At 33.2% G+C, this 14,215-nt stretch overlaps 1 protein-coding gene across 6 annotated transcripts in view; it reads right to left on the bottom strand.

Moving 5' to 3' along the window:
* Positions 1–2,376: 2,376 nt before the first annotated feature.
* The window catches only part of TBL1XR1 (TBL1X/Y related 1), a 183,913-nt gene continuing 172,074 nt past the window's right edge, over positions 2,377–14,215 (bottom strand). For all 6 annotated transcript variants that reach the window (XM_088839002.1, XM_088839000.1, XM_088839015.1 and 3 more), the window contains 4 exons: positions 11,641–11,768; positions 10,903–11,068; positions 8,072–8,173; positions 2,377–7,224 (listed from right to left, as the gene is read on the bottom strand). In XM_088839002.1, the coding sequence (XP_088695128.1) occupies positions 7,198–7,224; positions 8,072–8,173; positions 10,903–11,068; positions 11,641–11,768 (423 nt within the window). In that variant the 3' untranslated portion in view covers positions 2,377–7,197. The remainder of the gene's footprint in view (positions 7,225–8,071; positions 8,174–10,902; positions 11,069–11,640; positions 11,769–14,215) is intronic.

Genomic DNA, 14,215 nt, shown 5'->3' with positions numbered 1-14,215 from the left:
CTTTTAACATCTTTACAAGCATGTACTTACTAATATCATCTATGGCACACAAACTTTAAAAAAAAGTACATATATCTACTGCTATCATATTAGTGAGAAGGTTAAGGTAGGGCCAGGCATTTTACATTAAAAAGAGTTTCAATGGAGTCAAGTCAATCAACATTGTTTAAGAAATGAAATGTACTTACCTCTAGTCTTGATTATCGTAAAGTCAAGTCACTCTAGTCTTCCTTGATTTCAACACATTGGTCCAACTTCAAACTGAAGTTTATCTCAACCACTTCACAGGGTATATTTAAAGACATACTGCATAGCTACAGTTTTATGTTGTATTAAACGCAACCTGAGTTATCTGATGACTGTGGGCCTTCATTAAGATACTACCCACACCAGACGTGCAGCTTGCCATTCCTCTTAGGAATTTCACTATTCCTTGCCCTGAGGTATTCTGCTAAAGTGCCAGAGTAGAAAAACCAGATAATTACCTTGGTCAAGTAGTGTGTGTAAATTAAGTCAGTAAAAGCTTATGTGGAGGAGGAGGACCTGACAACATGAAGACTTCTCAAAATCCCATAATAAGAAATGTGTGAGATTCTAGGAGCCGATGTTTTCAGATGAATGATCTCAAACTGAGTTCAGTGTGACTGGATTTTTAACCTAAGAGTTGACTGCTTGAGGTATCCACTCACTGCTTAAATTCCTGCACAGCAGTCCTACCAGGGAGCCCTGGCGAACGATGAATTTTGATATTCCTGGTGGTGCAGTATCTCTTAAAGCAGCCCGTTCTGACACTGGATTGTATCACTTTCTAAGATAGCTTGGTTTCTTAATAGAATCATGGTGTATTTTTCTGTGTAGGTTACACTCCACTGGTCATCGTTCTTAAAATGTGAGTCGTTTGCACAATTGATCATACAAACCCAACAACCAAGAAACAGTGATAATTGTCTTTCTGTACTTTACTAAACACTTTGTGTTTAATATATTTTAAATTATAAAGTAATTACAAGGAACTCCTAAAAAAATTTAATACAAAAATATTACAAGTTAGGACAAGTAAGCATTGAGATATGACATTTGAAGAGAAGAAACATGCAGAAAAAGTAGCAGAGGGTTAACATTTCATTGTTGACAGAGAGCTTTGGTACAGCAGAGAAAAGCACCACAAAACTACTGTCCATAGTGTCTTTTCCTCCACTGCATTTTCAAATGAATATGCTAGGGAAAGAGTAAACTTTAATTTTATCTGCTATGTATTATAATAGGTAAGAAATCTGATCTATAGTAAAGTGTAAGAACTAGGAAGATTCCAATAACCCCTTCTGTAACTATTCAAATTGATTTGTTTTAACACAAGCTGATACAGATTATAATCCTTAGTTGTCTAACACTTTTGAAAAAAAGTGTAAGATGCAGAACATTAACAATCTACGCCATGCAATAAAAGTTAACCCTTTGAAAACGAAAGGCTGTCAGAAAGTTCTAGTAACTGTAGTAGGTTATCGTTTAATAAAATATGACAGGGCTATGCCTGTAAGTTTATGCTTCAGGAAATCGAAGGGAAAGGTAGAATACCTGGAGGATACAAGGTTTTTAAAAAAAAGACAAAAAATATGCTCAATGATTCTTTAAAAATTATCTTTCAGTAATTCTAAAGGAGTTGGGGTTAATTAAAACTGGAAGATGCCTAGTATCTTTCCTCACAGATTATAAGATTTGTTAGCAACATATACCACTAGCTAAGGAAGAAAATTATTAAATTATAGTAGGTATCTATGAAGAAAAAAAGAGCATTAAGGAAGTTGAGCACCCTGTCCTAAAAATCTTCAACAACTTATACACATTGTTTTGTGCTCAAATGCATGCTAATCAAATGAATCTGTCTGTTTGATTATGTGAAACAATGTCTTTTAAAGTACAGTATCTATTTTTTAAAATAATTAAAAAGTAATTGCTATTCCTTAGCTGATTAAATGCTCTATTATTCTTTAATAAAAATAGTAAATTACCCTTCATTTAAAAAATCTTATCTCCTACGAGAAGTAATAAAATAGTAAAATTTGTACTTTTATCTATGGGCTTACTTTATGTGTATGTTGTAAAACAGTAAATTTATGAAATACAGTGGTTTGGGTTCTGATGGCAGTTGTTATGATCGGTAACACCAGCATGGGAGAAGCAACATGATGTTCTATGTTATGAAGGCTAACTCAGAGCAAAAAACTTTATTCTACAAAAGAACATTGGAGGAGTAATTGCAATAAAATGTAAACAAGAAATTGTAAACAAGAGCATCCCTCTCCCTTTACTTGACTAGGAAATAGTCCATACAAACTACATAGGTATCAAAGGTTTTATATATGTACACAGCCAACATAATATCAAAATATATTTTATTCTGGACCTCTTTCAGATCTGATTCAAATTACAGTTGTCAAAGCAATACAATGCAAAGGGAAACTGCAACAACAACAACAAAAAATGTGCCTAGAAAGGATAAAAGGGTCATTGGGGACAAATCATTGTGATGTGGAACCAAAATACATCGCGAGTGTAATTAACATGGTCCAGGACAGCATAGAGGATCTGTGTCAGTCTTCCTCACACAACAGTCATGAAAGCTGAACAACAAAGTTCTTCAACACGTACAAAAGACTGTCATGGGCTGGTTTACACTTTTACAACAGCTTCGAAGTTAACTGGATAACTAAAGAAATGATGCAGACATTTTAATCCAGTGCTATAAGTAGGCTCACAGAATTAGACCCAAAGGATTTGTAGAAATCAAAAATTAGAACATTATAGCTACAATGTCGAAGTCAGGAAAGAAGAAAATTACTTCTGTATTTAGGGATTACAGAGCTATGAAATGCAGTCTGCGTGTTTTTGATGAGATGGATAAGTACATTAGACTAGATACAACATGCAGAATGTTTTCTTGAACTTATCCATAAACTCCAAAGAAAACATCATGAAACAGATTACGAGAAAATTAAAAAATATATATATATGCCCGAGTTATTCACCCTGCTTCAACACTGTCAACATAAAGGCAGAAATAAAGAATGCTATTAATACTTCAGAACTACTGATATAAGACATCAAATTTCTAAATCAGTGTATTAAAAAAGTGAGCACTTCCTCTTTTTTCGCTCTCTCTTCTACACTTAACTAGATTCATGTGTTTTTTTTTAATTGATATTGAATGTGACACGTCAGAGCTATTACCGCAAGGAGTAATTCATAACTTCCCTACTCCCCTTCCATCCCTGCTGATTCAGAAGAAAAAAACAAACAAACAAAAAAAACAACCAGGGTCTCTTGTAGATTTGCTGCTATTCCCCAAAATGTTGGCATTTGCTGCCATGCCACAATGTTGGTCCACTGAAACAGGATTTCTGTGGAAACTGTCAACAGTAATTCACCAAATGCAAGTACCGTTTTTAGCATGCGAGAAAAAATGCAGGTTCTACAGAAATGTACAGTGTGCTTAAGAAAATGAAAACTGTTTTGAAAAGAGTAAATAGCACTGCATTTGAGATTTATTTTTTCTGCTTATCTAGTAAAACTTAACATCTTTGCTGACATAAGAATGGTCATTTCTGATTCCTTTAAACAGCAAAAATGCATACTCCTCTTCAGGCCTCTATTCAGTAATAGTTTACATTACTCTTAACAAAATCATTCTACATAAACTCCTTAAAAATAGTACTCTCTCATTAAATCTAATTTGACAGAAGTAAGTTTAAGGAAAAAAGGAGTGCTTTATAAGTTAAGTGAAAAAGTACAAATCTTTGGCCTTTCTCTTGACATTTCTATATGTCAAAAAGCAAAAAACCTTCATGTAATTCAATCTAATGATTACTTTTTGCACCATAATTTGTTTTTTACACCACAAAAGGAGGCACTTTCAGTATCTGTAAAAGGTGTTTAATCCTAAAACATACTTACCTAGAGAATAATTAATTAAAACAGAATTCAGTACACCCTAAGACCTATTAGGAAATTAAAAGTTATCACTTCTAAAAGTCACGTCAAAGTTAATGATGGTACCCGATCAATGACAGTAAACTGGGAATGGAACAAAGATAAGAATTTACGGGATATCCTACATGAAGAAGAAAAAAGATATTCCTTTATGATGTTCAAGAATGACAGCTGCTCTTTCTTTACTCTATTTTAATCAATAAGTATTCTATTCATTTAAGTTTTCCTTTCTATTTTTCCTTATAAGTGTCTTACAGTAGCCTATACAACAATGACATATAATGAACACCACAGAAAATCTACTGGAATCAATAGATCTTCAGATAAGTTCTTAGAGGGGACAAAAAGAGAAAAAAAAAGGAAGGAAAAAATAGGCAAGAACCTCAAATATAGAACTTTACAGGCTGTGAAACTTGGTCTCTTATAATCATGTTACTGCTCAAATTAGAGGCAATCTTACTTTTGTCTACTGGAGCAGCATCGTGGCACATCAGCAGGCAATGATGATGTTGAGAACAGCAGCAAAAAAGAAATAACTGTATGCTCACAAAGAACCCAAGCCTACAAAATGGATACCTTTCTGATAGTTTATACTTAAAAGACCCAAGACTTCAGGATAATAAAGCTCTGTATTTATAATCTTTTATATGCCCTACTGTGGCTATTATGCTTAAGTAAAATACCTAAAGATTAAACAAACAAACAAAAAAACACAGAGACGATGACACCACCATAAACATGTAGCTGTCGATTTTGGCAGCTATACTGCAGAACTTCGTGACTATCTTTAATCAGCTGGGGAAAAAAGGTCAATAACTGTATGCAAATGAATAAATTGTCCATATCAAAATACAAAAAGTACTATCAATAACCACCTCTGACTTTCAGATTTAAATTCAGTGCAATTGACAAATGCATCGCTAAAGGAAAATGCAGCTTAAACATACTCAAAACATTTGTGTCTATTCCTGGGAGCACATTTAAAAATTATTGCACAGATTTTTAAATTTTTATTTATTTTTTTTTTAAAACAACAACAGAGGTCAACCACATATGTGGACCTCCAGCAATAAAAGCAGGATTCCAAGTGCCAGATACTCAGCATATTAGGTTTCCTACATAAGTCACAGGGTAATAGTTCTAAATATCTATAATGTGATCCAAAACCCTAAAAACAGCTGGCACAAAACCATCATGAATGACTGCCTCTCTGGATGTAAATTTTAAAAAATATTATTACAGTATCTTAGTCCCCACTAACAACAACTGGGGTACACATAACAATGTATTGTGAAATTAAGTATATTTATTCTCTTTACCAATAGCAAATGCTATCCTACCTTAGTAAAACCAAGACTTGCTTCAATCAATGCTGTTTTGTAAAAATAGCAAAACAACAAATGCTGAAAATCAAAGCTGCATTACTTGGGTTAGATCAGTTTCTACTTAAAAAATAGGTTAAAATTTTAGCAGTAAAAGCTTCAAATAATTAGTGACAGAAATAGTGTTATAAATTTGCTAAGCTTGATAATAAATGATATTCTTAATTAAAATTTTTGCGATATTAAATTTGACAACTATTCTCTTCAAAACTGACACTTCTGAATTATTACATTAATCATGACAAACCCTGTTAATCACACATACAAACAGAGCCCCATGCTATCATTTGTAAATTCTGTATATTTTAGCTTTTAGTTGCATGAGCACAAGAGGAGGTTTGATCTGATACCTATACCTTTAAGAAAATACATGATATTATAAACAGAGTAAAAGACATGATATAGTAGTGATTACTAAAAAAACAAAACATAGCAGCTTAAATCTATCTATATTTGAGAAAATGTAGTCACAAGTACCACAAATGCAGAATCAGAGCAGCCGGGAGGTTAGTGCAATTATACCTTTTAAAAAATTTTTGAATCACTGCTATTTAAGAAAACCTTGAAGCAAGTCTTTTGTTTTAAAGATTATTTTTAAACTAAGGTAGCAAACATTTTGCCATGTAATGGCAGTGTTATATGCCGTTATCTTGCTTTGTATAAAGAAAAATAACATGAGAGATTTTTAATACTGGAGTTTGGTTACATTACATATTTAAGCTTCTACACAGAATGATGGACACTTTGGAGAAGCTACTCCTTATCCAGAAACATTTTAATCTCTTAAAAAACAAAGTAAAAGAAACAAACAAACAACAACAAAAAAAAACCCAAACCTACTTTGCTCCTTTTCACAATAGTGCACATTTTTAACCATAATTTATTTATGGCTACAAAACATCAGAAGATATTTTTATGCATCTTCTCTATGGTATTAAAAAAAATTTTGTGCCCTTCTAGTCTTTAATTGGCAGAAATATGTCCCAAAAAAAGAAACTATTGCATTTAAGCCACATCACCAAAAAAACAAAACAAAACAGAAAAACCCCACAACAGAAAAACAAAGCAAAAGCAAAAACAAAAAACAGAGCATAATACCCTTTTACTGATGTGTCTTACAGATTGACATGACCAAAGTCATATAGTTCCATTTAATTTCCAATTTCCCCTTCTACAACATGCACCAATTGAATATATGCTCTGGGAGCCATAAATGTACCAAACATCTATCTCTTCAAAAGAATGCATTAAAATATTTTTAAGAATTTTTTTGTTTAAAAGGTGAAAAAAAATATAAACAAGAAACTGATTCACTCCCTTACTTCATGCATCCATAAACTAAACCAAAAAAAGTTTAAAAGCAAGAACAAACTACTGCTGCAAGTTTTTGTAAGTCCGTTTTCTCTGTACATACAAACTGCTAAACTACTGAAGGGAAAAAAGAATATAATCCATGGTGTCTGCTGATTCAAAGGGGATAAACAAGGCTGTCATTAGTATCCAAAAACTGGTACATGTATGGGCTGCTTTTATAACGCATATTTTTTCTCTCTTCTGTTTTTCATATCCAAAACTTCTAAATGCTATTTTAGGGGCACAGCAGATTAGATTCCAGCACTTGGTGAACAGAATTCACAAGCTGTGACAAAATTCTGTCATCTTCAGGGTGCAATTTTGTTTATATACACTGTATGTATATATTTCTCTTAGATTTGGCTGTAGTGGACTGGCCATGGTTCAAGTGGGACTATAGCAGTACTTGGGTCGGGGACAGTCATTTTGGCTATATACACATTCATAGTCGGTCCATGGCTTCCAACTAGTAGCGCTATTTCCGAAGGTCTAATACACAAACCTGTAAGAAATTAAAATATTCAACCAGTGTGTAAAGAATTTCATTGTACATTTTAAACTTTTTTATAGTACAGTTTGGAATTTATTTCTTAGTTCCAAGTTCATGAAACTGATAAAAGTAATCATAGCAATGGACATAAACAATCAGATAAACTACGTAAAGAAGATGGAGGAAACAATCATGGGCTCGCACTACAGAAGAACTATGGCTAAAAATTTTAAGCTTTGCTTTCTGTTAACTAAGTAGAAATAAATACATTCAAAATAGACCATTTTCTATGATATGTCTTCAATTTTAACAAAAGATACTACAGATTATATTAAGGTATCGCTTCAGTAAACAGCTAATGGCTATACTCTTTCCATCTTCCCTGTGCTTTCAGAATTTTGGAAGCCACAACGAGTATTTCCATAAAGACATTGCCAGCCTCACCCTGAAAGCCTCTCAGTACCACATTCCTCAATGTAGACCCCTCAGTGTCTCTATTTCCCCCTTCCCTGGGCCACCAGCACTCTTCCACAAGAAGAGAAGGCTAAAAATAGGCATTAAAAATGCAAATCTCTCTCATAGAGATATCATGCTATATTTAATTTCACTGGTGAAGTTTTACAGTCCATTTCTTGATCTTGAAGGCACTCTTTGACAAAGCTACCCTAAATTATATTTACATTATTTGAATGAAACAAATACGAAAAGTATAGAGCCTTCAGTAAAAAAGATCATAGCATAAAATTTATTTTATAAAGAACACTTTGGTAGTCACTACCACAACAAGCCACATTTATTCACTATGCTTTCTCTCTCTCTCACGCACATTTACCCCTTTGGAAAACTTCATTATACTTACTGAACCATCTGATGCACTGGCTCCAACCTTGTCTCCTGCTGCATTCCAACAAACTTCAAAAATTCCACCTGTTCCCCTATAGCTGTGAACTAGAGCACCTGTCTAAAATAATGAGAAGCAGAATCTTAAAAATTATAAATTATTATGTATGTTCAAATGTTGAGGTCAAAATATCATATGGCTGTATTTCCAGCAATCCAATGAAAGATTTAGCTTCAACTTCAAACATAAGTTCTGAAATACCAGAAATGTAAATATGATGATCCTTTCACAAAATGGTAGCACTGCTCTCAACAGATAATACACACACACACACACACACAGTTTCTCCAAAATGGTAGCGCACACACACACACACAGTTTCTCCAAAATGGTAGCACTAGCCTGCTCTCAACACACACACACACACACACACACACAGTTTCTCCACACACACACACACACAGTTTCTCCCAAATGGTAGCACTAGCCTGCTCTCAACACACACACACACACACAGTTTCTCCAGTACTGATAACCATTTTTAGCTAAGGTATCCTTTTGGCCTCTTTGACACCAGAAGCACCCCGAAGCTAGAAGAATTATAAAAGAAGCTCAAAGAGCATATGTACATTATTACTAAAAGATGTTTTAAATTAAAAGAAAACAAAGTACAAGCAGGAACACTACCAACTTCATCATCAATTTAGCCGATTTATAAATACAACTCAATTACTTTATTCCTTTGGTAATAGTAATCAAAATCATTCAGCTGCCATTGAATAATTAAAACTCAGTACAAAAATATATTCTCTTAGGAAACAGGTCATTAAACAGGTCAAAGGTAAGCGGTTCTGCTATGAGAAACTGAAAAACATGCTTCTGCTGTTCTGTTCTGACAAACAAGACAAGTATATCTTAGCTTCATGGTGACCTACAAAATTCAAACTAGAAGTCTCAGAACTATTTAAAAACGACACGGCAGCAAGACACATATCTTGTAAACACTGTCTGACAGAGCCAGCCCTAAGTTAATCACTAAGCTGGGAGACCATTTTTCCTTCTTTCCCTGTTCAGAGTCAGTCTGGGAAGACTGCAGAAATCACAGATGCATGGATACAGTTGATCACATTGGGAAGGCTCTACTGTTTACTCCCTCTTACCTAAAATTTCTCACAATTTAAGAGATTAATGAAAAAGTATGAGTACAGCAGGCCTTAAATGTATCTACAACTAATTAGGAGGAAAGGAGTGGCATCAACAAAATCTAAAATACGTGAGTACAGAGTTAAATCTATAGAGAGTCAACTGTGGGGTTTAAAAAAGAACCAACACTTTCTTTCAATAGTACTTACCAATTTCTAAGCTTAACTAAGGCTATAATTGAACCAAAACAGCATGGTCAATAAGCAAGAGCTATCTACATCAAAACTGCCAAAGGATTCTTAGCATTTATTCAAATCTGTGATCAGACCAGACTATAAGAATTTATCTGTCAAATGATTAGGTAACACATCAACCAAGTAACGGGAAGAAAAAGAAGAAAAAACTACACACACACAGACACACACGTATGTATATATCACATATGTAGATGATCAAAAGATAATGACTTTTTCCTGCACTGCAATCTCACAAGATGCATTATTTTCAAACTGAAAAGGAAAAAACAAATGACATTTTGATACACAATAGTGAAACAACAAAACAGTATGGATAGCTGTTCAAATGTCTTTAAAAGTCTAACTGCATCTTCCCTTAGAATTCTACAGTTCTCTACCCAAATTTTATTTTAAATTAATTTACTCAAAATGGAGTAAATGACTGACAGAAAATAATACAATAGGCAGATTATTTATAAAGTCTCTGCTATTCAATCAAAAGAGAAAGACTGGGACTTTTCTGGTAGTTCAATGGTTAGGACTTGGTACTTCCACTTCAGGGGGCAACAAGTTTGATCCCTGGTCAGGGAACTAAGATCCCGCAAGCCAGGAAATAACTAAGATTAGAGAGTTCACCAGGGTTGATGAAGTCAACATCAACCTGCCAAAATTTGTAATGTTCCAAACATGAGTAACTATCTGTAAGTAAAAGGAATACATGTTTTAAAAGATGCTATACATTGTAACAATAAAATCCGTAAGGCACCTCAGAATAAATTTTTAATAAAAAAAGATCTTTATGAAGAAATTATAAAGCTCTACTAAAGGGGAAAAAAGAGCCTTAATAGGGAGACTTACAAAGTAACTCATTAAATTAAACCGATAATGCAGGGACAGGTAAAGTCATGTAACTGCTATCGATGAAAACAGTATATGGCACATAAAAACTAAAACACTGAAAAAATGAAAAAGAATGAAAGCAACAAAACTGTTTTCTCCATTTTTAAGAAAAGATCTCTGGTCCCTAGAAATGTAGTATATAGTTTTAAGTTTCTCTCTGATAAATTTTGTAATGAATCATAAAATCCTATCCTTTAGTACATTTTTTTAACTGCTCATATATACCTTCTTCAAAGATAATTCTTTTAGAAAATAAAGAAATTACATCATTTATCTAAATAAATGCATCTTAAATTCTCATACTTTATGTCTGCAAAACTATTGAAAAAATAAAACAAAGAATTTAAATTTATTTCTAAATTTTCATCTATATTATGAAAATCTCACTTCAGATGGTTTTGGTCTTTACTAAGCTATAAAAAAACGCCACGAAAAATACTCATTTAAAAATTAAGAACTGAACTAATAACACAAAAGGAATGACAATCAAAATCGGAAAAAAAAATTTGTTTAGATAAGCACTTCTTACTCATATAAAGATATGTGACTCTTCAAATAACCCAGACATACCTGTGTGTTCCAGATGTGCACACACTTGTCAAAAGAACCACTCGCAAGATACCTGCCATCAGGACTGAAAGCTACACTGTACACAGGCTCTTGGTGTTTTGTCAAAGTATGGATGCAAATTCCTCGGTCTACATCCCATAATCTAACAGTAGAATCAAAGGATGCACTGACAAAGGAGGGAAAAAAAAAAACGATTTTATAAGTAATGAAATTCCCAGCCCCACCCCCAAACTACAATGACCATCTTTCCTTATAGCTAGCCACAAATTCCTTATGAGAAGTAGACTGTGCTGTTAGGAAGAAAGTGCTCTGGAAACAAAGCTAAAAGGAGAAGAGGCAGCTTTCATTAAGGGCATCTCCATGTCTGTAAATTGGAAAACATAAATGAGCTAATTTACTATATTTCTCTATTCTTTAAATAACTCCTTTATATTGATTTGCAAAACACTATATTGAATATACACTTATTTATTTTGATGCTGAAAAAACTTTATTGCGTTATGCCTCAGTTACTTGGGTTTTAATCAATATTTGATATTATCAGTAAATACTTGATATCTCCAGAAACAAAATCCATTATGAGCTGAAATAATAAAACTATGTCTAAATGTTCCCATTTAAAAAATACTCCTTGAAGGATACATTCCCATTTTACTGAATTTTCCTAATTTTCTGCCAGAATGTAAGAAATTTTTTTTGTAAAAGACTCATAAAGGAAAAGTAAAGCAGAAATGTTACCTTGCTAACATAAGGTTGGCATTTGGATTGCTTGTCCCTGGCCCTGTTGGACTCCATTTGATAGTATAAATTTCTTTATTATGTGCTTGCAAATCATGGACACAGTTGTCTTGTTTCATACTCCATATCTAAACAAAAAAGAAAATTATCTTTCCATATAAAGGATACATTTATAATATGATCTTGCCAGTCCAAAATACGTGGCATAACCATAACAATAATTATAGAAATCAAGAGAATATATGCAAAGAAATTAAAATGTAGTAGAATATATTTAATATTTGTTTTTTAAAAATGACAAATTAGTTTCAAGTCCATTCTAAATAATCAGTATTGTGAGGCTTCAGGATTCAATAAGTTCTAAGAATATTTTTGAAAGCTTCAGATGGTACAAATATCAGCATTCAGTAATTTCCTTGGGTAATGATACTACAATATTTAAGGCATTAGTTTTTATGCTGTCCTTTAAAAATAAAGATATACATTATAAGTTCCTCTTAGAATTCAGAATCAGGAACTATATGACAATGGGGAAGGGAAAGTAGATAAGGAACATACAGATAATACAGTATGATTCATGTTGACACCAAAGGATAGGCAATAAAAGCAAAAAAAAAAAAGCAAGAGGGACTATATACAATTAAAAAGTTTCTGCACAGCAAAGAAAACAATCAATAAGTAAAAAGGCAAAAGCCTATGGAATGAGCAAAAATACTGCAACCCATATATCCAATAAGGAGTTAACTTTCAAAATATGTAAGGAAATCCTACAACTCAACAGCAAAATACTAATTTAAAAATGGACAAAGGACTTGACATTCCTTCAAAGTGAACACACAAGTGGCCAACAGGTTATATAAAGAGATGCTCAATGTCACGGATAATCAGGGAAATGCAAATCAAAACTACAATGAGATATCACTTCACAACTGTTATTAGATGGCTACCATAAATTTTAAAAATTTTGTCAATATAGAGAAATTGGAACCCTTTAAACTGCTGACGAATGAATACAAAATGGTGTAGCCACTATGAAAACCAGTATGGAGGTTCTCCCTCAATTTTTAACAACTATCCCTATAGGAACCAGCAATTCCACATCTGGCTACATTATCCAGAAAAGCCAAAATATGGAAACCTAAGTCTCCAACAGTGGATGAGTGCATAAAGAAAAAGATGTGTATACACACAATGGAGCGTATTCAGACTTAACATATAAGGAGATCCTGCAGTATGCAGTAAGACAACATGAATAAATTTTAAAAACAAACATTGCATGATTCCATTTACATGAGGTACCTAAGAATCAAACTCATAAAAGCAAAATAAAAAAAAAGAATGGCGGGGATAAATAGTAAGGTCCTATAGTATATAGCACAGAAATCATATATCCTATAATAAACAATAATGGAAAAGAAGAAAAAAAGAATGGTGGTTGCAAGGAGTTGTGGTGGAGGTGGGTTGCTATTCAAAAAGTATAAAATTTCAACCCTAGAGGAGATCTGCCATACAACACAGTGTTTAGAGAACAATACTGTATAGTACATTTAAAAATCTGTTGAAAAGTAGATCTCATCTGATCTCACCATAATAAAATTTAGAAATTTTAAATGATCCATATAGAAAAAAAACTTAAAAAGCAATAATCAAAGTTAAAATGGTAAGCAGAAAACACACTTTTCCCAAGTAGAAAACATGTTTATTATGCAATACAGATTAAAAACTCACATTGTTTTTGAGCAAAAGTTAAGAAAAACCTATATCAACAGTTATTTCTGACAAAATCACTCAATAAAGACAAGAGGGAAAATCTTGTCAACCAAAACAAACACATACCAAATCCAAGTGCCAATAAAGAAACAAAAATTAGCTGGGATTCACACTTCTGCAATGAAACTAAGATAAGAAACAGTATCATAATGTTTTGTATCCTAGGTATACATAACTTCATGTAAATAAATGCAAAAGATAAGTTTCCAAAACTTATTTCATGCCAGCTTTCAATAGCACTGATACTGCTGACCATTCTCTTCAACACCTCCCTTGAAACATTCTTCTCTACACATACATACCGTTTCCACTGAGGTCATTCCTGCTAGGTTTTCTTTTGGAACCTGATTCTTCTTAAAACAGGTAAATGTTACAGAGTTTAAGACTTAAAGTTTTCTTCTTCTTTAACTTGATACTTTCTACCTACACAATTCTGTCCACACCCATGGCCTTGAATGACCACCCATCTATTGAGAATTCCTGAATGATTACGTCAAACTTTGAGTTCTTCTCTGAGCATCAGACCAGCCTGGCACGTCCACTTGCATGACTCAAAAGCACTGTCCAAGCTAAACATAAACCTCTCACTCATCTGCTGTTCCTTCTTCTCAAAGTATGGTTTCACTAGACATTATCCATCCTTATAGCTTCTGCTTTAAAATTCTATGATCTTTTATTATTCTTAGAATAACAACAACAAAAATCTCTAACACTTTCTAATTCAAACATATCTCTTGAACTGCAAATCAGCAGCTGAGAGTAGCCACTGGCCTTCTTTCATTTCCTTGTATGTGCCACACTCTGC

This window comes from Moschus berezovskii, chromosome 1 (assembly GCF_049115385.1).
Source record: "Moschus berezovskii isolate FMDL1 chromosome 1, NW_MosBer_1.0, whole genome shotgun sequence".
Taxonomy (NCBI): Eukaryota; Metazoa; Chordata; class Mammalia; order Artiodactyla; family Moschidae; genus Moschus; species Moschus berezovskii.
This window is presented reverse-complemented; position numbering and strand designations above follow the sequence as displayed.